Below are 26,408 nucleotides of genomic sequence, written 5' to 3' on the forward strand. Positions count from 1 at the left end.
ATCTGAAAATAGTGGATGTGGTGCATCTCTACTTTTAATACAGCTCAAAACCTTGTTATCCCTGCAGCTGCCGCCTGGCATTGCTTGCTACAGCCAAGTTTATTATCTACAAGGACTAAAAGGTCTTATTCTATTAAGGATTTGTCTAATGCAGTCCCATAAGGACTGTGACACACAGGAAGCTTAGTTGTGCCGCAACAAATCTCCCTTGTCACGGACGACTAATCTCTCCGAAATGCCATCCCACTGGTGAGAATGTAAATCGCTGGTGGGATGGCGGTGGCGTGATTTGCAGAAGTCGGTGAAGTTTGGCAAATCACGCCGCCACATATAAATAACCACAGAGTTGGCGCTCATGAAACACTCATATGTGTTAAAATTAATCAATCAATCTTTATTAAAAATATACCATAAATCAGTGTATCAAAAAAGTGCATATAATGACTAATTCATTTCCATATAAGATTACACATTAGTGTTAGGGTTTTCTCTGTACACTTTACTTACCTGCAGTGCGGGGAACCGCCGGTATTATAGTGCTGACTGGAGGTCTGGCTTCCCACGACGTCTCTCTTATCTAGCTGCAGCTTTTTATTACAAACGGCTGATTATGTAACTTAGTTTTGACCGAGTGAGGCCCATATTAGCACAATGGATGGTTTAATTATTCTTAACTAGTGATCATGTTACACAAATCGTTTTTTAACCTCTATCAGTTTAAATTATATGTTTCTACAGTTTAAAATTATAGGTCTTTATGGTAGCTTTTTTATACATATGAACTAAATCGTTTATATTTACATTGATCAATGAATTTCTATATAATTGTATTGATTAATTAATTTTTGTAGATATTGCCAATCTATTTTAATGTTTACAATCCCATCTTCTTTTTAACTAATGTGTAATCTTATATGGAAATGAATTAATGTCATTATATGCACTTTTTTGATTTTTGATACACTGATTTATGGTATATTTTTAATAAAGATTGATTGATTAATTTTAACACATATGAGTGTTTCATGAGCGCCAACTCTGTGGTTATTTATTGTTTTGTAACACTAGGGATTAGTTGGAGGATGGCTGCATAGTGATCACCAAGTAATTTATTCACATTTAAATATAATTGTTTAGAATTTGTTTACCATAGCACGGGTATATTTTCAACACACGCCGCCACATATGCCATCCCACTGGCGATTAACATTCTAGCCGGTGGGATGGCATTTCGGGGAGATTAGTCACCCGCAACAAGGGAGATTTCTCGCAGCACGACTAATCTCCCCGTGTGTCACAGCCCTAAAGGGTATAACTGGCTTGCATATTTTTACATCCCAGGTCCATGACCTTACATTTATCTACATTAAATCTCATCTGTCACTTTTCTTAAGATCCTGCTGCAAAGATGCCATATTCTGACAGGAATTAATAGGGGTGCAGCGTTTTGTCTTCTGCAAAGCCTGATTCAGTACTATTCATGCGCAAACGACTTTACTATGACCAACAGACCTTAGTTTAGAAAGCAGTCATTTGTGGGGCATGGTCAGCAATAGATTTCTTATCCGGGCGCCCCAAGGCCGCCCGACCCACCCACCGTGCACACATGCGCATCCGCGAACATAAATCCGGGCCTGGGCACAGTATCAAATTCTTTGGCAAAATCCAAAGAGATCATATCTACTGCACCCCCACTGTCCAGCTAACTTCATCATAAAAAGCAATTATATTTGTCTGACATGACCTGTCCTTCATAAAGCTCATAATGCCATGCTCCATAACATAATTTAGTATGGCCTATTATTGTAATCCCCTTTAAACTATAGGAATCACATCTTTCCTCCAATCTATAGGTACCATACCAGATAAAAGCAAGTCTGAGATTATCAGAAATCGAGGCCTGGCTAAAACTAAACTCTCTCTGTACCTGAGGGTATATACGATGTTGCCCTGGTGCCTTTTTCACATTAATTTTGAGTAAACCTCTAAGTACCATCAGTGCTGCCTCAGGCAGCCAAGTTTAAACCGCCCCCCCCCCCCCCGACGTTTAGCTTTTTCGCGCGCGCGGGGGGGGGGGGGGGGGCACATAACTACAGCGCTCTCTGCACTAGAGGAGCCACAATTCAGATTTAAAAATTAGAATTTCAGTTCTTTAAATTACCAGGAGTGGCTTTTTGCTCTAGTCCATATCAAGGTAATTAAAATTCCCATTATTACTTGCTCTAAACTAGCAGCGTTTTCTATTTGCAACAGGAGCTGACAAAACAGACAAACAGCTCCCCCTTTTCTATTGCCTGTGTCCTTCCAAAACAAAGTATAGCCTCCTATACTTGAAGTGGTTGTTTACCTTTGAATCAACTTTTAGTATGATGTAGAGCGGTTCTGTCCAACTTCTCTGCTACTAAAGGACAGAATTTGTCTGGCTTGATGGAGGGCAGATAATGGAAGCGAGTTTTGACCATTACCCTTTTAAAACCACACCCATATTATCACAAGAGCTTTTAAGACCATACCCACATTAATGGTGGTAGCGCAGCAAAAACCCAAGTCGTTAGTGCTCACTGCAGAGATATCACCATTCATATGTGAAAGAAGTTTATTAAGTCATATTAAGACATACCCTAAAATCCATGTCTCCCCTGTGGATGGCACCACAACCCCCAGCACATAATAACATACCTTAGGGACTATATAATGACTAATTCCAAACAAACTCCTAGAACAACCCCTTGCCAGATTTACCTCCCACAGACAGCATAGGGCAGGCAGAGTATGGCACACACAGGCAGCATAGGGCAGGCAGAGTATGGCACACACAGGCAGCATAGGGCAGGCAAGAGTATGGCACATGCAGGCAGTATGGGGCAGGCAGAATATGGCACATGCAGGCAGCATAGGGCAGGCAGAGTATGGCACACACAGGCAGCATAAGGCAATACAATGACAGATAGTGACACAATTCTGGCACTACTTCTACAGTCTGAGGTGCAAACAGGCGAGCAATGTGGGCGCTTACATTTTGAGCATGAGTTGTGAACAATGCAGGGACTAAAAGGTGTAAACAATACAGGGCCTTAAAGGAGAATGCAAGTCAAAATTTAAAAAGCATACTGCCCAATAGTCCTCCTATTGTTAAGTAAAAACGCCACACTTTTGGCTCACCTAATCAAATATTTACTCAGTCACACTTACTTCACATTTTCTAGAACAGGCAGCCATCTCTAAAAAGGTATTCTCCCTTCCTTTACCTCCTTGCTTCATACTGCACATGTGTTTCATTCCCTCCCCCCCCTCCCCTCTGCCAGATCCACTTCTGATTGGCTGGTGGGCATCTCAGGACAAATACCATTTAAAGATTACACAAAGGTAAGCATTTGCAACAGACAGGCAGCAAATAATTCAAAGACTATACAAATTAAAAAATAAAGACCAACTAAAAGGTTGCTAAGAACAGTCCATTCTATAACATAATGAAAATTAACCCGAAGGTGAACCACCCCTTTAATAGAATTAAGAGATAAAAATATTAAACCATGCAGTATTGTCAGTGAGAAGTCTATGGCAATGCCAGCATGCTTTCTACAGTGGCATAACAATAGAAAAAGCAGACCCAGCGGTTGCATGTAAATCCCTGCTCGGCGGTAGTAGAGCAGGCAGGGAGCAGAGATTTATACATGAGTGGGCAGGGGTGGGATGTTTCAGGGCAGACGATCAGGAAAGTTTGCTACTCTGTGCCGGGCCTGACGCTGAGAAGTTACGCCACTGGCTCTTAATAATAATAACAGTCATTTACAAATAGAATTAAATGCAATTACTTACAGTGGTATTTAAGGCAACATTCTCATTTTTGATTTTACTATATTCAAAAAGGATATTTTATGATTTGGCAGCTCCTCAGTGGCACACTTTTGACTTGTGAGGCTGACATATAATTCCCTTGGGTATGTGAGCAAATATGTTTTTGTGCACACATTTTAATCTTGTGTGTGCAATTTTTTTTCTCAAAAAAAAAACAGTGTGCTCAGGTCAGAATAAATACAAAATTTTGTGTTTGCACACCACAATTTGTTGTATGTGCTGGCCTCTAAATTTGCGTGAGGGAACAATGCAGACAGCACAGTATTTAATGTTTCTCAAACAATGTTTGCAGTGCTATGTATGGTATCTATTTGTTAAAGGAGAAAGAAAGGTAAAAACTAAGTAAGCTTTATCAGAAAGGTCTATGTAAATACAGCCATAAGCACTCACAGAAACGCTGCACTGAGTTCTGTCAAAAGAAACAGGATTTGTTGTCTCTGTGTTCCTGTGCCAGAGACACTCCGCTCTCTCGCTCCCTCCTTCCCCCCCCTTAGGAATGTGTGATCTGAGCCAATCAGCAGGAAGCTTCCTCATAGTTTTACAAACTGCACATGTACACCGGTCTTGGTGCAGGAGCGAGGCATTATGGGAACTTTCTTTACAAAGCTCAACATTTTTTTTTCCTATGAGGCTTCTAATCATCTGAACGGGAGAAATATGGGGAGACTTAAGAGCACTTTTGAGAGAACTGAAGGTATGCCTGCATTTTGAGATTAACTCTTTATTAGCCTTTCCTTCCCATTTAATGAATTCAATGCCCTTAAAGGGGACCTGTCACCCTAAGAAATAATTCTAAATTGTTTTCTATTGTGTTTGTCAAGTAAAATAAACTTCACTTATACTATATAAATTATTTTAATCTAATTTTCTTTAGCCTTGGAATTCACAATTGTAGCAAGAAGACAGTCGTGATTTTGTGGACACTGTTATTAAGGAAAGCTTTGTATCTTGCCAAAATCTTGTTTTTATGCCAGTATGGGGGGGGACTGATGCTCATGCCTATGCACTGGTATAACAATTTAGATTGTAAGGAGGAAGGGGGAATGTGAAGAGTGCAGCAACATCTAAGAAGCACTGAATTGAAAACCAAAGTAACTGTCTGCCCCGCCTCTATTCCTTAGGCATAGATGTGGGGCAGGCAATATATGATTGAAAGCTGGAATTTTTAAATGCTTTTATAATGGGTATGGATGTGTTTGGGTTTCAGGTTTAATTTGAAAAGGAATTTTATTAAACAGCTTTTTATGCCTGGGTGTCAGGTCCACTGTAAAGGGCTTTCTCTGGTTGGTATCACAGGTTTACCTCTTCTTTGTTTTGCTCAATTTCTTAATAAGTCAGTGTTTCTTATATTTTCACAGTATTTAACCAATCAGCCAATAGGCAAAATAGATGGATAGGATACCTACAACTGGCCTTTCAGAAGGAAGGCAGACATGCTATTGTTCCAACATCTAACAATAAGTGAAAAGAAGCAGCATTTCCTTATCTGCTGATTTACCATATACATGCCAACATGGCACACCTCCAGAACATTTAGATAGATTAACTGTGTTCAAACAGAGCCAATCACCACATACAGCAGCTTCTTAAAAAAAAAATGACACAATTCCCTTCCACTCAGCTATTTTAGTCATTAATACTAAGCTTCTTTCTGAAACATAAATGAAGCATTTTAATCAGTTTTTTTGTAAAAAAAAAAAAAAACCTGCCACTTATAAAAGAAACATCAAAGACTGCAGAAACCTGGGGAGGCTAGAGAAGTAAAAGTGATTTTGCCTTTTCTGAAACCAAAATATTTTGATGGAAGGGGGCAAATCGTGTACATAATACATGTAATTTTGTCAGTGATTAATCATATTTCCTAAGTTTTTATTTCAGACCCAGCTTCATAAAGGTTCCATGGAATGAATATGATTGATAGATTTTACTATTCTAATGTTGTAGTGCTTTTCAATAATAGTGAATGGGTAGACATTTACCCACAATGGTGTGCAGGTCATCGTAATCCAGCAATTACGTTTCTGACCATGAGCTTCAAACTCAGTGTGGTCCTTTGTCCTGTTATATTTCTATTCTGTATCTAATGAGAAAACAAATTGTGACGTGACAATAAAGAGGTAAACTTTGCCAGGTATGAATACGCATTAGAGCCCATGCACTTACAAGAGTCTTTTTTCACTGGATACATGTGATACAGTCTAATTTACAACAAGAATTATAAATCACTTCTCAGATGTGACAAGTGTAACTTTGGTGTAACACTACTAGTGTGAGTTAAGAGGGCTGGCTACAAAGCCAGCTATTGGATTACATAATTCTTTAATTACTTTGAAGTTATCATAGGAATTGCCTCCAACTATTTATTCAGGGCACACTTTTTCTGCTCCTGCCCTGTTGCTCTCCAGCCAGCACCTCATTTACTCTAATTAAAAAAAAAAAAAACTCTTAACAGAAGCCACCATGTGGTGTATCTTCAGAAGCATAAGGGTGCAGTGAGGAAACAAATAGGCCTGCTTTTTTGCTATTTTCTTTTTGGGGGGGGGGGGGGGTGAACACGTAAAGTGAACATTGCAGTGAACACTTTATGATATAAACGTATGAATAAAATAAAAAATTAACCATCATAAATCATATCAACTTTTCTTTTATTTTACCTCAGTTCTCATGTCAGTTTGTTAAACATGGACATGACCCAAACCTATTAAATGTTTTCAAATGCTTCCTTGTAAAAGCAATACAGTTGAGTCTCCGCATTCTCTAATGCTATAAGTATTTTGCACTGACAAAAACAGTAAAGCCTTAAGAATAGACTTTACCACATGAAATGTAATTCAGAACTGTCATCATTGCATTTTTTTGACCCTGTAGATAAATAATGTTATTGTGAAACTGATGTTATAGACATTTAAGATTATTTTTAGCACTTTAAAAAGGCCTCTGCATTTTTTATCGCAGTGCTGGATTTATGTATTTGACCGGATTAGTTAAAAATTGCAACTTCTCAGTCATTGTTATAAAGCAGTTGCTAAAAGCGCCACCTGTTCTAAAATTGTTGGTGTTAAACCAGATTGTAAAAAGGCAAGGAAACATCAGTTTACAATAATTCTACACATGAATCTGTGTGTAAAGGTGCCTTGCATGTCTCACAGACCCCTTAGGATTTGTGCAAAAAGGGTTAATGTGAAGCATCCAGTCTGTGTGATCTAAAAAATAAGCAACAGAAAGTAGTCTACAAAGTTGAGGTCACATACATTTCAGTCCAAAGGTTGGTGCAGACTTCCCAAATGGCATTCTGTCTTCAGAAGGAGCACCAGTGCTACATGTACAGCTAATATTCTCATTTGTTGACACAAAATATACCTATTTTAAAAGGGGTTCAACCAACAGAAATTAGGTTTCTCACAAACCAGTGCCATACACAGAGGTCGTTGGACTATGTGGAATAGAGCATTTAGAATGTGTTTACCCTGCATTATCACAAGGCACTATGTTTTAATTTAAAGAAGTAGGGAAGGTAACACTGGTATCCCATAATTGCACAGACACAAAGTATGCGGGAAACACGCTGATGTGATTGTGTGGTTCGTTCAAAGAAAAGAATCAGTCTGTTTTGACACTGCAGCATCTGTAACTCTTCCTCAGGGGAAATGCATCCAGAGAAACTTTGCTAAGTGCTTTGTAGCCACCTCTTTACACCAACTTAATTTACTTATGATATAAGTGATAAGCTTATAAGTATAAGTTTACTTATGATCACCAATTGTCCGGGAATGATAATGGAGTGAGAAGATTCCCAAGTTAGGCTTTTAAAGGACAAACTTATGACAAATTTCACTTCAGAGCATCAGCAGGGTGTCCCAGGAAAGGCAGTCACCAGTTCACGTGATATTGCTGGGCAGCCCTTTAATCATTATTGGGATGGCACCAGGCATCATTCCATAGCTGGGGAATTCAAATTCCAATTGACTGAAGGGTCCGCCGCTCATTGTCGTTGAGATGTTCGGAGAATGCAGAAAAGCATGGCTGCTGAGCAAACTGCCTCAGGAAATCTGTCAGGTAGGTCTACGGGAGGGAAACAATACATAATACATTACCAGACATAAACAAAAAGTGGATCCATTTTGCTTGCTATCATAGCAATACTTCAGTATATCTACCTGTAAGTCAATCTGATATAGAGGATCCTTCAGTACATCAGGATCATCCTCTTCATCATCTTCATAATAATCATCATCTATGGAAAAAATAGAATTAGAATACGGTTTACGGTAATTTCAATATATTAAGGCCCAAACAAATGTAAGTATTTCATGTTAAATAGTATAAAATTATAAATATGCACTTTATAAACAAAGTTCTATCCATCCAATCACTTTCTCATTTATAGAATGAGCGCTACGCCCATTTCTCATTTTCCTCCATCCACTCCACATCTGATCAATAAGAAAGTGCAATGTAATGCACTGCTTAAATTTGCCAGTGCTGTGCAAATAACATAATAAATGAGAAACACCTTTGTGTAGAAGTTTTAAACAGTCCATGATCAAATATAGCAGAGTAAAAATGTAGGTCACACCCTCCAGTTTAAGTGCTATTCATGTTACTTTTGCAAATAAATCAAAGAATGTAGCACTGTTACCATATTTATTGCTGGAGAGGATATCAGACAGCAGTTGCCCTGCCAGACCTTCATCTTCCTCATCTTCATCTTCCCACATATCATTCGGGTCATCCGCTAAAGTAGTAAAAATGTAGGTCACACTTAAAGGAAAAGGATATCAATAATTCCAACAGATGAACTGAATGACACACCCACTGTAAGAATATTCTTCAGCTCTGAAGGTCTCCAAATTTATTAAAAAAAATAATTCAGTTTTTATTCAGTTTTAGGCTGAAATTACCATGATACTCTCATCGAGAACCTTGGTGTTCAAATTGACTGTCCCCACCCAACCAATTTACTGGAAAACGCCTGTTAAGAAAAGTTCAGTCTATGTTAGGTGCGTTTGTCGGACAGCTTTGGAAACAGCTGTTAGTTGGTATGGATGCTTTGTATTTTCTCCAGTCTCACTCTCAAACACTGTCAACAGATATTGTCACAAATGCTAGCTCTGACATCAAATAATGGAACAAAGGAGCCGCTAGAAGCAGGAGCGTAGAATAAGTTAAAGGGGTAGTGCAGGTTTAAGGTTATAGTTTAGTATGTCATAGAATGTCCAATTCTTAGCAATTTTTCAAGTGGTTTATCCTTTCTATTCCTTATAGTTTTTTTATCTTCTGCCTCCTTCCTGCTTTCAAAGGGGGGTCACTGACAATAGCAACCAATAACCTAGCTCCTGTCAACCAGACAGCTGAAGAAATTCCAGTCTGGAGAGCTGCTGAATATAAAGATAAACAAACTACAAACAATACAAAATCAAGATCAAATGCAAACTGTCTCAGAATATCAACGTCTACATCATACTAAAAATGAATTTGAAGATGAACTACCCCTTTATATTTAAGCAAAACCCTTAAAGCTTTATGAAAACGAACAGCTGAACAACAAAATTGCAAGGCATAGCCATGACGTAAACAGGCGGCCTATACAAAATGTGCAACCCCTACACCAGGGTAAATACCCCCATCTTAAAGACATACCACCATTCCCCTGAATCCACTCATCTTCTGTATTACGAGTAGCATTTGCCTCAATCACTGTGGACAATTCATTAATAATCAGTTTGTACATCTTCACAAGCAGGGGTATGGTTGTCCAACATTCAGGATCTAGAAGAGACAATTCATAGTTACATAGAGTGAAATCAGACACATCTCTAACATACCAACAGAAAATGTAAGTGTTACAACATCCTTTTAATGCAAAGCTATAACACGCTTATTTATACCGTGAGAAAAGGTTCTGTTGGGAAAGGGATTTCAAGCTCTAAATCTCTAATATTTCTGACTTAAAGGGCAATTTAATACTATTGTATAGTAACGTTATTGCTTATGTTGTCATAATGGTAATCCTAATCCTCTACTTCTTTAAAGAAGAACTACACCCACCCCCAGCTAAAAAAGCCCTCTTAACTGGCCTGCCTCAACCCTCCTCACCTCTCCCTTATCACATACTCTGTAACTTGGCCTTCACAAACCAACATAAAAATGCAGAGCAAGCACAGCTGAGTACCCGGGCGCCATCTTCTGTTCAGTCATAGAAGCTTCGGGTCTCACCACCGACACAGACCCTGCTTGAGAATGCACAGTTGCAGCTGATTTCCCGACGGTGAGACCCAAAGCTTTTACGATGGGAATAATACTACCCAATGTTAAGAGGGAATAAAGATTAAAGTATTGCTGGACTGGGTGCCAAATGAGAGGGTTAAAACTGCAGGTCTGAGATTTCCAAGCAACTGCTTTCTAGGTTTTTGGCAAGATATCTGTTGAAAAGGCCCCCCATATTGGACGTGTATGCCACCTTAACAAAGGTGGCAGCTGGAGGTAGAAAGAGGTTTTTTATGCAGAGGGCCATTTCAGCAGATTTATTCTGAGTAGATTGTATGAGTAAGTTGTAATGGAACTTATTTTCTAATTAAGATGTTGCCATTTCTAGTGCAAGAAATGACAAAAAACGTAGATATGCCTCAATTAACTACAGGCAAAATATTTTCAGCACAAGCCCTATTAATTGAACAAAAAAAAAAGGAAGTGTACAAACCCTTCAACGGTAAAAACAACGACAAAAACTAAAAATTCAAACAATATGAATGAATTTCAGAACTTTTCAGCACCTGAATTACTATTCTTAAAAGTAGGCATTGATGACAACAGAAAAAATATATGTTAAAAAAAAAAATTGTTCTGTGGAGAAGAGGGTCTTTGATAAAATCGCACCAGTATTTTTCACTGGAGTACCAATTCAAACAGGAGGAAAACAAGTGTTATTTTTTTTTTTTCTATACAGTATATTGGTGCCGTTATTTAAAAAGGGATCCCGTTCTCAGGCTGAAAACTATAGGCCTGTTAGTCTGACATCAGTAGTATGAAAGCTTTTGGAAGGGATAATGTACTTGAATACATTGCAGTTCACAATACTATTGCATGGTTTTATGTGTAACAGATCTTGCCAGACTAATTTAGTTGCCTTTTATGAGGAGGTGAGCAGGAACCTCGATGCTGGAATGGCAGTTGATGTCATCTACTTGGACTTTGCTAAAGCGTTTGATACAGTACCTCACAGAAGGTTAATGATCAAATTAAGGAATATTGGCCTAGAACATAATATTTGTAATTGGATAGAGAACTGGCTGAAGGATAGATTACAAAGAGTGGTGGTAAATGGAACATTTTCTAATTGGACCAGTGTGGTTAGTGGAGTACCGCAGGGGTCAGTCCTTGGTCCTTTGCTTTTTAACTTGTTTATTAATGACCTGAAGGTGGGCATAGAGAGTACCGTTTCTATTTTTGCTGATGACACTAAATTGTGCAAAACTATAAATTCCATGTAGGATCGATTTGACAAAATTGGAAAACTGGGCAGCAAACTGGAAAATGAAGTTCGATGTGGACAAGTGCAAAGTTATGCACTTTGGTAGAAATATAAACGCAAACTATCTCCTGAATGGTAGCTTGAGGTGCTTGCGAGGGGACATGATTACTCTGTACAAGTACAATAGAGGGGATTATAGGCAGATAGGGGGTGTTGTGCTTTCCCATAAAAGCAATCAACGCAACAGAGGCCCCCCCCATTTAGATTAGAGGAACAGAGCTTCCATTTGAAGTTTTCACGGTGAGGGCAGTGAGGTTGGGGGAATACCCTTCCTAGTGATGTTGTAATGGCAGATTCTGTTAATGCCTTTAAGAGGGGCTTGGATGAGTTCTTGAACAAGCATAGTATCCAAGGCTATTGTGATACTAATATTTACGGTTAGTATTAGTGGTTGTATATATAGTTTATGTATGTGAGTGTATAGATTAGTAAGTATAGGTTGTGTGTGCGCTGGGTTTACTTGGAAGGACTGAACTTGATGGACTCTGGTCTTTTTTCAACCCCATGTAACTATCTGGTTGCTAGCATCAAGTAATTTGAATGAGAAACCGATATGTATAGGAGAGGACATAAATAGGAAAATAAGGAATAAAAAGTAACAATAAAATTGTAGCCTTACAGAGAAAGCTAAATACATTCCCCTGCCGCCTCCTTTTGTCTTGGCTGAAAGGAGCAACCATTATAGGAGTTTCCCACATAGGTTAATAGGAGAAGGTAGGAACATATTATCCAGTCAAAAAGCACTCTGTCCAAGAGAGCTGGAACTAGGAGTAGGCAATGTATACAGCTGCCTGGGGCGCAATGAGATGTGGGGGGCAACTTGAGGTGGTTGATTAGTTAGCCAACAGCCCGGGGAACATCATGAGAGTGACCAGCAGGGAACACCCGACAGGAAGGATGGGGTCTTGCAAATTGCCAGCAGTAGGGGTTGGGATGGCTGCATGCCAGGCCTTGGGGACAGCTAGAACTTAGCCCAGCACTGCCATCCAACCTTATAGTTAATACCTTACTACTTACATTAGAAGTTTACACTTACTTCTTGAAGTCTTTGATCTTGTGCGAATTCCCTCCTCCATGTTGAATATTTCATCTCCTTTCACTTTTATGTCTTGTAGCCTCTTGTCATCAACAGTTATTCCGTATTGGAGGATCTTACACAGAGCCACAGAGCTAACAAGTGCATGAGTAGAGATAAGACTGCATTACAAAATATTAATTATAATGCTATAGATTAGGCTGGGATTTGCAAGCTGTAGATTCTGGCAAATGTGAGAGGGCTGCTATAAGATGTTATAGACATGAAGAGATATAATTGGCTACTTAATAGCCCCTATGTGGACTGGCAGCCTACAAAAGGCTCTGTTTGGTATTATACTTTGTTTTTATGCAACCAAAACTTCTCCTTACCAGAAATTCAAAAATAAGCACCTGCTTTGAGGCCACTGGGAACAATATCCAAGGGGTTGGAGAGCAACATGTTGCTCCTGAGCCACTGGTTGGGGAGTTCATATAATGGTGCATTGATGCCATCTATTAAAAAGACTATGACTATTACACACTTCTATTACAACATAATAAACCAATGAACCATTTATCCCCTGAATATCTTAGTATGTATAACTCTTCAAACAAAGCTCACCTGACTTTGCCTTCATATTGACCATAAAACAAATGCTGCCGACTCATCCACTCAGACATTACAAACTCAAGAGCTGGTTTTCCAGTTGGGCCAGGAAGACTGCATAGAAACTCAAGCAGGGGCTCCAACTGGGAGTGTACAAGGTGTGCAAAGACCATAATCAGAGACTAGAAAAAAAAATATAACAGTCAACAGGCAAGATAATTAAAATAAATAATTAAAAAAAACAAAAAAAAAAAACTATAAAAAGCACTGGGATTACATATGGTCACATATGGTATAAATTACTGCGGTCTACGAATGTCCTAGGGATATTTTATTTCAAATGCATGACAACCAGTTCACTTGTCCTCCCATTACCTGCATTACGCTAAGTGTCTCTGCCTGCTGCATCTTGCTAAGGATCGCTCTTAAGATCTGGTCTAGATTTTCCCCCAGTTCACGACCAGCTTTGGAGATAAGTGTAGATACAAGGCGTCCAACAAAAGCTGCTGTAAATTCTGATGTACGAGGATCCAGTAGCTGACTGACGACCTGCATCACATACCAAAGCCCAGTGTGTCCTTGTTCATCACGCCACTGAGCAACTTGCTCGAGAGCAACCGACACGTAAGCACGAAGGCACTCCCCACCATTCTGCACAGAGTTATATAGAAAAGTCAAATCATATAAAAAGATAATACAAAATATAATAAAAGTGCATATGGCAAGGCACAGACTGGTAATGATGTGGCACTTATATCCTTTATATTTTAAAACCTGGATTCAAACAGCAATTCTAATGTGCCTAGCAAATCTTTGTTGGCTCTTAAAGGTAATCTATTGGAGGAAAATGGTTTCCGCCACTGGAGGTGTAGGCTGTAGCCCACATTCTGGAGAATACTATATAATTTTCTGCTAAATATTCTTGTAGTGCGCTCTATGCACCTGTACTGGGAAGCCATGCTTGGTTCACTCATTAACACATGTGTGTGTATGCACACTACAGCTCATAACAGATACTCTTTCATGATCCAATCATATTCCACCTAGCACACAAACTTTTTTAAAGTCTTTTCTTGGAGCAAAAAGGATGCAGAATTATTAACAAATCAGGTTAGATATACCCAACTCTTCACCCTCTCGTCAAGCAGCACCCCACCCACTCACTTACACCGTGTGCACTGGTTCCCTATCAGACTAAAAAGAGTGCTTTTAACCTGGTCCACTATAGTTGTCCAGTACTCCCCCAGGTTACTGAGGGTGGACCTACCATCTGTAATTCCAATCATCCTGCCAGACAATGCCAACATGTTTTACTTTTTGAAGAAGGTAACAAGTATATTGATTTTTATGGCGTACTTTTTACTTCCAAATTACATTGTATACATAGCAAATAATTCGCTCTACCATTTAAAATCTTATTCTTGAACCATCAAATTTTTTTTTCAGTTGTATTATTGGTGTGTAGGCAGCCATCTCAGTGCATTGTGCCCAAGTCTGAGCTTTCAGAAAGAGCCAGCACTACACATTAGAACTGCTTTCAGGTAACCTATTGTTTCTCCTACTCTCATGTAACTGGAGAAGTTGCAAGCTGTACTTGGATTTCTTACTATTGTGTGCTATTCCGATATCTACTGGTTACTTGTTACATTCTCATTGTTCTGCTGATCGGCTGCTTTACAAAAAGTGCAGGTTGTGTAAAGCAGTTGTGCTTTTCAATACATTTTGACTGGAGCTTTGAATTTTTTTTTTTTAATGCCCTCATAACATTTGTCATGTAGGATCAAAACTTGTAATATACATGCAACAGGCTAAAGGAAAAAGAACACCTTGACATGTAGAGATGCAACGACTGTTAAAAATAGTCTGCATTTAAAATAACATGAAAAATGAAAGATGACATGCCATGTGTATAAAAAAAAAAAGGAGCTTACCTGCATGATTGTATTATCATCTGCACGAAGGGTGCACTGGGCCACAGCAGGGAAGGCCTGACAGATTAGCAGCTCAGATAGAGGTGGTTTAGTGTTCCTCACCACTGTAGTTAAAATATCAATTGCAGTCTAGATATTTCAAAGGACAAAATACATACACAAATATTACAAAAGATATATTTGCAAGTTAAAATCTATTTGAATACGTCAGATTCCAGCCTCTATCATCAAAGTACTACTTACAGCACAGAGCCCAGATGGTATCTTTTCAGCAGGTGCTTGCATGATGCTAACCAAAGTTGGTATAAGCCTCATCTGCATGGCATTTTGGCATCCGGGTATTTGAGCCAACTCCTTAAAAATGTCCTGAGCCAGAGATGCCACCACAGGATCTGAGAAGGGCCAGAGAGAAAGATCATAGACAGCCAGTGCCTTATAATCCCCAACAGGTGTCAAACTAAAGAAAAACAATGACCTTTAAAAATCTGCCACCAGTCAACTTTCCCTCCTCCCATCAAAAAACATCTGCCCTTTCCCGCTGAGCCGCACCATTGCTGTACTTTAGGAATATGGCGATGGTGAAGGGGCAGATCTTGGCCTCTGCACTGGCAGTGAAAGCTGGATCAACACTGCATACAATGCATAGCGTCTCCATTACCAGATTCAGCACTTCAGATGTAAATTGAGCTGCAAGGTGTATCAAACCATCAAGAACACTTGGCAGAAATGGCTGCAACACGTGGGTACTCTCTGAGATTTTAAGTTGATCACAGTACCTGGAAGAAGGTAAAAAAAACTATGAAGTCGACATTAACAAGCACACACAGAAACAATAAAAGTCTTGAGAGAAAGAGCCCTTACCCCCAAATGGCTCTGACAGCAGAAATGCGTACAGATGGTGGCTGGTTATCATGCAGTCCACTAACTGTTGCCTGAAGGAACTGCTGTATCAGCTCCGGAGACATTGCTGCTGTGAAGCGACTTGCAGCCCATAGAGAGCGTCCCAGGAGGAATGGAGATACTGATGGGAATATTGGATATATTTCAGTTAAAGTAAACAATAAATTACACAAGTAAGAATGCTTAAAACAAAAAAAGAACCTCTCAGGTATGACTTTGGGGCCCTCTTAAAGGAATACTTTCATGGAAAAACAAGTTTTTTCAAAATGCATCAGTTAAAAGAGCTTCTCCAGCAGAATCCTGCATTGAAATCCATTTTTCAAAAACAGTGTAAATATGTGTCCTTGATATCCAAGGGCATCAAGAGTTGGTTTGGTGCCTTGATGACTAAGCGCAGCTTCTCCTTTGTGAGATAATGGCTCAAGCCCTTGATAGGAAGGAGGGGGTGCTCCTTCCTAAAGAGATTGGAGTAAAGCCCACAGAACTGCTCCCGCTATGGTACCAGGACAACCCGTTTCAGTTACATTTTAGAAAGCGAGACTTTCCACATGACTTTAAACATGAAAAATCTCTGGGGAGAAGTTGCCGAGAACTCTAAGTGGCATCTCTTCAACCCATATAGAAGGCTAACACTGTAGGGTACAGCGAGTCCTGTCCCAGGTCAGTGCTGTGGGTCTTATGTAGACAAGACACTTAAATATGTCAAACAGGAAAGCTTATGGGTAAGGGTAGAGTATTCCTGGCCCATCCTCTTTTTTTCTGTCCTGCCTTCTGAAGGATGGACCTTAACCCAGTAGGTCCCCCACCCCCCTCACCACTTTGTTTTTACTTTTATACAGATCCATGAACAATATATCTGCCAACTGTTAAACATTGCTCTAATTAACACAGCTCTACAAACCCATCAACACACACCTGAAAGGTTGAGATCTGAAAGGATGACACCAGTTAGGAATCCATGCATATCAAACTGCACCCGTCCACTCTGAACACCTTCTGTGATCACAGACTTTACTGATCCAAGGGCCAGCATACAGGCCTCATGTATCTTCCACCTATGTAAAAGGGAAAGCAAGTAAAATTGGATTATTATTACACAGCTTGTATAAATAGACTATGTATGTACCAGACACACACTGTTCTTTTAAGTTTTCTCTGGATCTGATTATGCAGTCTTCCCGATAAATTGCCCATGTTATTGCTGGTATTTAGTGCTACACGTATCCTTGAAATAACTGGTTGCTGTCCAATATGTTAAAGCAACAGTAACACCCAAAAATTAAAGTGTATCAAAATGATTAATATATTATGTACTACTGTCCTGCACTGGTAAAAGTTGTGTGTTTGCTTCAGGAACACTACTATAGTTTATCTAAGCAAAATTGTTGTGTAATCATGGGAGCCGCCATTCAAATTGAAAAAAGGAGAATAGGCACAGGTTACATAGCAGATAACAGATACATTGCATAGATTCCCATTATATTCTACAAAGCTTTTCTGTTACCTGCTATGTAACCTTCAGGGCAATAGTATATAATATCTTGATTACTTTGGTACACTTTAATTGTTTGGTGTTCCTTTAAAGGAGAAAGAAAGGTAAAAACTAAGTAAGCTTTATCAGAAAGGTCTATGTAAATACAGCCATAAGCACTCACAGAAACGCTGCACTGACTTCTCTGAAAAGATTAGTTGTGTCTAATTCCTGTGCCAGATACACACAGCTTTCTGTTCTCTGCTCTTTCCTGCTCCCCCCTCCCTCAAGAATGCTAAGAACTCACTTTCCCCCTTAGGAATGTGGATCTGAGCCAATCAGCAGGAAGCTGACTCATAGTCTTACACACTGAGCATGTTCACTTGGTCTGGGTGTCTGTGCAGGTGTGAGGTATTATGGGAACTTTCTTTACACAGCTCAGCGTATTTTCTTCCTGTTTGGCTTCAGATTTTCTGAAAAGGTGAAATATGGGGAGACTTAAGGGCACTATTGAGACAACTGAAGGTATGCCTGCAGCTTGAGATTAACTCTTTACCAGCCTTTCCTTCTCCTTTAATAAAATGTTAAATGTTCCTTTAATAAAGGTCTACAAATGGAAATGTATTATTTTATTTAACAGAGGTCTTACATATTCCACAGGCCTATTTTCAAGTATTAATAAATCAATCACTTTTGGGGGTAAACGGTTTGCAAACATATAAACATTCATGGAAAATAATTTTCCATAAGCAAACCATTTGGACCTCAACCTTACTACAAATCTGAAAGTGTCTTGGGGAATGCCGTCAATTCTGTAGGGCAACAGCCAGCAAGAAACAGCCCATGTGTCCTTCCCATCTTTTTTTTTTGTAATTGTACTAAAATTGGATTGCAGCAGCTTGAGAAAGTGGCAGGGTTGGACTGGGGGTGCCGCCCCCTCAGGGGCTCTTGCAGGTCGCCTCACCCCCCTCCCGTACATAATGCATAGCACCGGAGCATCGGGGGAGAGCTATTAGCGCTCAAGGGAGGGAACTGGGTCTGAGCCAGCAGGGCCCCACTACGGCTTGGGGCCCAGTCCGACCCTGGACAGTGGAGCACCAGCAAATGGGTGGTGTGCTTTAGTTTCTTATCAGCTATGACAATGCCACAATGATGGCATAATGTCATGGGAAAACATTTTTGTTTTGTTTTGTTTTGTTTTTTAAAAACACATCAGTTAATAGAGCATCTCCAGCATTTAATTTTGAAATTTCACATGGGGCTAGCCATATTGTTCATTTCCCAGGGTGCCACAGCCATGTGACTTATACTCTGATAAACTTCAGTCCTACTTTACTGCAAGCTGGAGTGATATCGGCAATTCGGGGAGATTAGTCGTCCGCGAATTTGTCGCGGGCGACTAATCTCCCCGTGTGCCAGAGCCCTTAAAGTGGTAGATATCAGAATAGCACTCAATAGTAAAAAAATCCAAGCCTGACTTGGAACTCCACCAGTTACATGGAGTAGGAGAAACAAGAACAACATTTTAAATGGCACAGTGAATTATTTTCTATGTAAACAGTGTAATTTTGAAATAAAAAGTACACCATAAAAATCATGACAGAATCCCTTTAACAACCAGGGGCGTTTGTTACCAAGCAGGAAGATCCTGGAGAGGACAAAGCGCCACAATCTATCATCCAGATCTAAATATAGAGTTTTTACCCAACTATCTAAATCTGGCCATACACGTGGCGATCTGACGATGTTTCGTACGACCATCGGTCGCACGAAACATCGTAAGATCCGCCACACACCATTCAGGGCTGAATCGGCAGGTAAGGAGGTAGAAACAATAGGATTTCTACCTCCTTCTGCCGATTCAGCTCTGAAGGGAGAATTTGTCAGGCGCCTTCTAACCTTGTTTCGTACGATAATATCGGTGCGTGTATGGCCACCTTAACCCACACAAATGTCCTATCAGAGTTTTTGACCATTTTTTAAAGTCAAACCCAGACAGAAATAGACTGGATAATGATCAGACACAGTCTGGGTGTAGTTGCATTTGTAGCCTCATGTGTGGCTTGTGCACCATTCTGTTATTTCCCTGGATCCTCAAAAGGATCAAGAGAAAATGTACAATTAGACTTACACTGACCCAGGTAAATACGGTTTGCTGACGGCTTGTGTCAACAACACTCTAAGGAATCCAGAGAGGTTTAAAATTCCCTCTAAATCAAAATATACACAATAAATGGCATTAAGAAAATACTGCATGGCCATACTTTTCAGGTAACCTAAGCAATTAACACTTACCAATGCTCTCCTCCTTGAGCCTTATATTGCTCTGCTTCCTGAAGATGACGTGTGGCTGCCGCTGCTAGTGCCACAGCACTCTCATTCTGAAATTCACTGGAAACAGCCTGGAAAAAAAGTTTATATATAAAGAAGCAGCAACAATAAAAGAACAAGGAAAGCCTTGCAAACACAGGGTTTGCAATATTTTACGCATTTGCCCCAACCTCATTGCACCAGCTTGAGTAGAATTCCTGGATCTTACTCTACTGTTTGAGTCTAAGAGGGCTTTTTACTCATTTCTGCATTTGAGATTTTATGAAACCAATGGCACTAACCAGATATACACTATTATGCCCTAGATTATTTTCCAGTTTCCTATCTTGCCAATGTGTCCTGGCCAATATTAGTTCAAACTTGTGTGACAGTCTATTAATATCTGTTTAAATGATTCATATTTTCCTGAACATCAAGACAGGTAGCAGTAGTTAGCAAAATTAAAATAGGAATAGTAAAATCTCCATAAATAATATTCAGATTTCACTTACTAGCAGCAGATCCTGAGCTGCAATACGGACAGTATACGAAAAAGTGTCATCATCTTCATCCTCAACAAACTGTTGAGGATTTGCAGTCCAAACTTTTATCTGATAAAAAAAATAAGTTAGTTAACTGATGACTTGGGTGACACAGAAGAGAACAAAGTTCAAATCCCTACAAAACAAATGAATTACATGAGGAACACTAGAATATATAAGGCTGAATATTATCTCAAATGGACTGACCATGGTTTGTAAAATATCTGCCCTCAGTGATTCTACCTCACATGGTGACGGCACATGGGGTGTATCGTCAGCAGCACAGAACCGTCTGACCAGTCATTGCCACCTCTCATTCACATGATTAGTAAACATGCATCTACACTAGTGATCCTTTTTCAGCTTCAGAAAAACATTAGCTATTGAAAGTTTTCCACTAGGGTAAATGAAAAGCATCACTGATTGATTTTGGCTTCTCTCCACCACATTCTTTAGAGTACAAACTCTACTGGAGAAGGGAATATGGATAATATCCGTAAAGTGCTCAGGAATGTCACAGCTACAAAAAGTATAATAAAGCAATAACTGTTTATCTGTGCTCCAGAAGAGATGAATGGAAAATATGGGGGGGGGGGGGGGGGGGGGTGAGAATAATAAATAGGCTACGGATAGATTCAACATACTCACCTGTTCCTCTGTTATCTGCATGTACAGAATAATGTAATAAATTAACTCTGGAAGTGCTTTCTTAACTGTCCCTTTAAACTTGCTGTCTAGTAATGTATGCACAAATTCGAAGATACTAAAAACCAGGTTCTCAAAACCTAAAACCTCTCCTGTAGAAAAACAAGGAAAAAAATGTATGTAGACAACAGTCACATGTTAATATAAGAAAAAATATTTTAAAAACGTCATGATGTTTAAAGATTTAGCTACAAGGCATTTCTATACAATCACATATTGACCGGCCTTTTCACTGAGAAAGGAAAGCCAATATATTAGGCACTGCCAAGTATATTCCCTGGTTCAGTGCCCCTTTTAAGGAAAAAACGCCCGGTACAAGTTAAAAGTAAATCAGCACATCACTGCCATCTTTCTTATCTTTCCCAGCCTTCCCTAGCACAGACTAAGGGCCTATTTATTATGCTCTGCAAAATGAGATTTGCCGACAAACGTGTAAAAAGCTGTGTAAAATAAATGGAGAAGTTCACTGTCCAAACACAAAACTTTGTGTAAGTTCTGGTGGGGAAAAAAAACGCATAAAGAAACTAAGCCGATTTAAAGCCGCTATTTACACAGCGAAGTGTGGCGAATTTTGTCACCCTTTACATAGCATAATAAATCTGCCCTCATGATCCACAAATGTGCAAAGAAATAAAATCGGAATGGTTTAACTGTACTCTGCATGTGTGAGCCTGCCATGGGATGTCTGGGTAAGGCAAGTAAAAGAAGTAATTTACTTATGTGAAGTCAGTGCGCTAACCAGCAGCAATCAGCCATTTTTTTTTCTTTTGAATCACTGCAGGTCTTTGCACTCGGAAGCACACAGACCTGTGGCTGCTCTGATGAATACAGTGCTGCCTGCATTTGCCAGTGGTGTATTTATGAGGGGTGGGAAGGGGGAGGAACATAGTGCTTCACTCTACAAATATACTAAATGTTAATTTTAATAAGAGTTCATGTCTGCAAGCAATGAAAAGTCTTACCATCTGAATCAACAGGATCCTCAATATCTTCAGTGTCATTTACTTCTGTCCTAACATAGGTACAAATTAAACTAAGGAAAATCACATTTTAAAGACTGCATATGGGAAACAAAAGTAAAAAAAGGTTGCTAGGCCAAAATAAAGGGATTTATTTACTTACCGTTAAATCCTTCTCTCTCTAGTCCTATGGGGGACACAGGAACGATGGAGTTAAATCCCCTCCCATCAGGAGGCAGGACACTTGTAAAATCTAAGATCCTTCCCCCTATATAACCCCATCCATCATAAGGTACTCCAGTTGTTTCAACTGAGCAAACTGAACGTTAACAGAATATTTTTCTGGAGAGGTCGGAGATGAAACTGTGCAAACTGGACAGCTTCCATTGAAGACACCATCATTTCTTATACCTTCATGCAAAACCGAAGAGATGGTTTCTGATTCAACTTGAGTTTTTGGACCAGTGACATGAGTCTCTGTACCTTGTCCTCTGGCAGAAATACCTTCCCCTGTTGGGTATCAATGATGAAACCAAGATTATCCATTTGTTTAGATACTTACTAAGACTGGGCAGCCTTCCCAGGAAGGGAGGGCTTTTTCAGACAGAGGTACATGTCCTGCTGTTGAGATTGAATCAGTGAGTCCAGCATGCTGGCTCAGGTACCACTGCGGGTGCTGAAGCTATTCCCCAGCTGTAGAATTCTTGCATAGGGCCTCCCTAGAGTCCTTAAGTCTGTCCACCTCTTGAGTTTGCGAGGACACAATTAAAACTAGAGTACCTGATGGCGGAAGGGTTTATATAGGGGGAAGGATCTTAGATTTTTACAAGTGTCCTGCCTCCTGATGGGAGGGGATTTAAACCCATGATTCCTCTGTCCCCCACAACATATAAGAAATCACAATACACTGCATAGATTATACATTTACAAAACTCGACGAAGCATGTCTAACAGGCCCTTTGGATTAATCTGACCTCCACTTTGCAAAAGGGAGACACCACACAGAAGTGAGCATTTCTGAGTGGCAACCTGCCTGTCACTGTCCCACATTGTGCCATCCACCTTACCAGATTACTTCATACATAAAAACAGCAGGAACAACTGAGTAAGTTCTAAATGTCTTTACAAGCAGACACCAATAATCTAGGAGATCATATTTACCCCTTTGTACCATGCCAAATTCTTTCAGAAAGTTTATAGAAGCCCCTTAAAAAAACAGCACAAAAAAAGGATATAATGCTGCACTCTCCGTTAGGGTATTCCACACAATAGGCAAGATTTGCTGCATGGAGGACACCATGTGTTTAGGGAAATTCTTCACCAGAGCAGTCACTGCCTGTAGAAATTTATGTTAGAATCCAGCTTTTTATTTTATATAGCTTGGATTTGCTTAATAATAACATTCTAACATTCTGTACCTTTAACACCTCCATCTTTAAGCCACTGTCAGACGTTGGCCCATCAGGCATCTGTAGAGCCTGCACAAATGCTTCTGTGAACTGTTGCACAACTGGGAAGATCAGAGCATGGGCAACACCCTGTAAAGTCACAGAAACATATTATAATGTTCACTTGCTCTTCCAAATCTGAAGAAAAATAAAATCTACAGAGTAGACTGTAAACTCAAACTTTCACAAAAAGGTCCTTTGCTCCTAAGAAATGGAATTCAGTATCCCCTCCCTCTGGTTAGCTAACATGGAAGAGATTAGGAACATTTCATTTATGATACATAAGTGCCAACTATATTGGAAAATACGGTCCCCTTGGGTAAATTTTTATGATACTATATGAAACTACTGGCATTTTAGCTCTCCGAAATAAGACCAGGGCTGTGGAGTCAGAGTCGAGGAGTCGGAGGCAATTTTGGGAATAAAAAAAAAAAAATAAAGCAAGTTTTAATGTCCCAATTCACAAACAGTCATAATTAATTACTTCTCTGCTATAAGAATAAAGCCCAATGCACGCAGTGCATAAACGAACACATTGAGTGACCATGAAGCTTTTAATTGACTGTATGCTTCACTAAATGGGACGTAATGCACAGTTACGGTGCGGCAGCTCCACTGCGTCGGGTTCCACTGGGAACCCAGCCTAACTCTCACTGATAACTAGAAATACCTGTATACGTGAAGGGAATGGATAGTCCATAGTTTAAGACTGAAGCTTTAAAACATTTGAAAAACTGCTGTAATTCAGCTGTAATGTTAGCTTAAACTTTAAACATGACTATGGGATTCTAGGGAAATCATTAGAAGTAGGAGTATAGATAAAATTGTCTATCAGTTTATTATCAGTTCAGTCGTGTTTTAAGTGCCCCTTCCTGGATGTATAAAATACATTAGCACAGTGCTGTCCAACTTCTGCGGTGCCGAGGGCCGGAATTTCTCGCGCATACATGGTGGAGGGCCGCTAATGGAAGCCAGTTTTGACCACTCCCCCTTTTAAACCACACCCACTTCAAGCCACACCCATTTTATCACAATGGTGGTAGTGCAGCAAAAACCCAAAGGCTTGGTCCTCACTGCAGGGATATCAACCATCATTCATATGTGAAAAAATGATATTATGTCATATTAAGACACACCCTAAAATCCATATGACTCCTCCTCCCCTGTGGATAGCACAGCAACCCCCAGCATATAATTACACACCTTAGGGACCATTTAATGGCTATTTCCAACTGCTAACAAACTTCCAGAACAAACCCCTGCCAGGTTCACCTCCCACAGGCACCATAGGGTAGAAAGAGTATATGGCACACACAGGCAGCACTCTGCCTGCCCTACGCTACCCGTGTGTGCCATACTCTGCTCTACCCTGCCTGTGTGTGCCATATTCTGCCCTACCCTGCCTGTGTGTGCCATACTCTCCCTGCCATATGCTGCCTGTGTGCCATACTCTGCCCTACCCTGCCTGTGTGTGCCTTTGCCATACTCTCCCTGCCATATTCTGCCTGTTTGTGCCATACTCTGCCTGCCCTGCCTGTGTGTGCCATACTCTGCCTGCCATATGCTGCCTGTGTGTGCCATACTCTCCCTGCCATATGCTGCCTGTGTTTGGGTCCTACGGGAGAAAGATGGATTTTTGTCTTACCTGTAAAATCCTTTTCTCTCTTCATTGAAAGGGGGACACAGGCACTGATGGGTTTAACTCTACCTTCCGGGAGGAAAGGACACTAAAAGAACTGCGACAGCCCTCCCAGGGGGCCTAGCTGCCTCTCTCGGCAGGCTACACCCCCCTGTGGGGGCTGGAATTGCCCAGAATTAGTGAAAAAGTAGAAAAGGAGCAAGAACTATAACTGTGGGCCAAGGTCTATGAACTGTGTCTTGGCAACTATGTACATCGAGCCCTGCGGGATGAGGTTTCTTGGAGTCGGTAAGTGGAGGACTCCCTCCTAGGAGGGCCGAGGAAGACTGAGGCACCGGACGCGTTCCAAGAAGGCGTTAACTTGGCAGGCAGAGACTAGAAGGGGGGGCGTGCCTGTGTCCCCCTTTCAATGAAGAGAGAAAAGGTAAGACAAAAATCCATCTTCCTCACAGGCACTGATGGGACATCTAAAAGCAGTCCCGAAATAGATAGGGAGGGAAACGAATTTATGTCTGAGCCTGTACTGCTGCCTGCAGTACATTTCTGCCAAATGCGGCCTCCGCTGAGGATGCTACATGCACCTGGTAGAAACGTGTGAAGGTGTTGATGGAGGACCAGGTGGCGGCCTTGCAGATCTGATCCACAGAGGCAAGGTTCTTTGCTGCCCAAGAGGCGGCCAGGGATCTGGTTGAGTGAGCTGTGACCCGGAGGGGAGAGGGCTTGCCTACGACCTGGTAGGCTCTGGTGATGGTGCCTCTGATCCACCTTGCAAGGGTGGTTTTGGTGGCCCGTAAGCCCTTGCGGGGGCCTACGGGGATGATGAGGAGGGCATCAGACCTCCTGAAGGTTGCTGATCTTTGGATGTAGAATTTAAGAGCCCTGACTATGTCCAGGGAATGGAGCGCGGTCTCCCTGGGATTTTTGGGGTGAGGGCAGAAAGACGGAACAACGATGTCCTGGTTTAAATGGAAGGCCGAGACCACCTTAGGCAGGAATGCGGGGGTGGGCCTGAGGACGGCCTTGTCCTGGTGAAATACAAGGAACGGGGATTGGCAGGACAGAGCTGAGAGCTCTGAGACTCTTCTGGCTGAGGTGATGGCAAGAAGGAAGGCGGTCTTCCATGTAAGAAGAGTCTCGGATGTCGTGGAAAGGGGCTCAAAGGGTGGCCCCTGGAGGACAGAGAGGACCAGGTTGAGGTCCCACCCTGGAGTGGGTGGACAGATGGGGGGTGCTAAATGAGCCACGCCCTGAAGGAAGGTCCTGATGTGGGGATTTACTGCGATCTGGCATTGGAATAGGACAGAAAGAGCCGAAACCTGGGTCTTTAGAGACGCCGGGCAGAGGCCCTTGTCGAGACCCTGTTGCAGGAAGCCCAGTATGTGGGCTATGTTGAAGCGATGGGGAGGGAGATCCTGGACCGAGCACCAGGAGATGAAGGTTCGTAACCGATGATGGGCCTTGTGAATGGGAACATGTAGGTAGGCGTCCTT

At 40.8% G+C, this 26,408-nt stretch overlaps 1 protein-coding gene across 1 annotated transcript in view; it reads right to left on the reverse strand.

The window, feature by feature from the left end:
• Positions 1 to 6,506: 6,506 nt before the first annotated feature.
• Positions 6,507 to 26,408, reverse strand: part of ipo9 (importin 9) — a 33,495-nt gene continuing 13,593 nt past the window's right edge. Inside the window, 18 exon segments of the mRNA NM_001097178.1 lie at positions 6,507 to 7,920; positions 8,016 to 8,092; positions 8,498 to 8,593; positions 9,499 to 9,627; positions 12,426 to 12,559; positions 13,029 to 13,195; positions 13,389 to 13,664; positions 14,945 to 15,073; positions 15,188 to 15,336; positions 15,494 to 15,720; positions 15,806 to 15,965; positions 16,760 to 16,899; positions 19,611 to 19,717; positions 20,138 to 20,236; positions 20,816 to 20,964; positions 21,835 to 21,893; positions 23,067 to 23,167; positions 23,250 to 23,369. Coding sequence (NP_001090647.1) covers positions 7,810 to 7,920; positions 8,016 to 8,092; positions 8,498 to 8,593; positions 9,499 to 9,627; positions 12,426 to 12,559; positions 13,029 to 13,195; positions 13,389 to 13,664; positions 14,945 to 15,073; positions 15,188 to 15,336; positions 15,494 to 15,720; positions 15,806 to 15,965; positions 16,760 to 16,899; positions 19,611 to 19,717; positions 20,138 to 20,236; positions 20,816 to 20,964; positions 21,835 to 21,893; positions 23,067 to 23,167; positions 23,250 to 23,369 — 2,430 coding nt within the window. The 3' untranslated portion in view covers positions 6,507 to 7,809.

The sequence above is a fragment of the Xenopus tropicalis genome, chromosome 2 (assembly GCF_000004195.4).
Source record: "Xenopus tropicalis strain Nigerian chromosome 2, UCB_Xtro_10.0, whole genome shotgun sequence".
NCBI lineage: Eukaryota > Metazoa > Chordata > Amphibia > Anura > Pipidae > Xenopus > Xenopus tropicalis.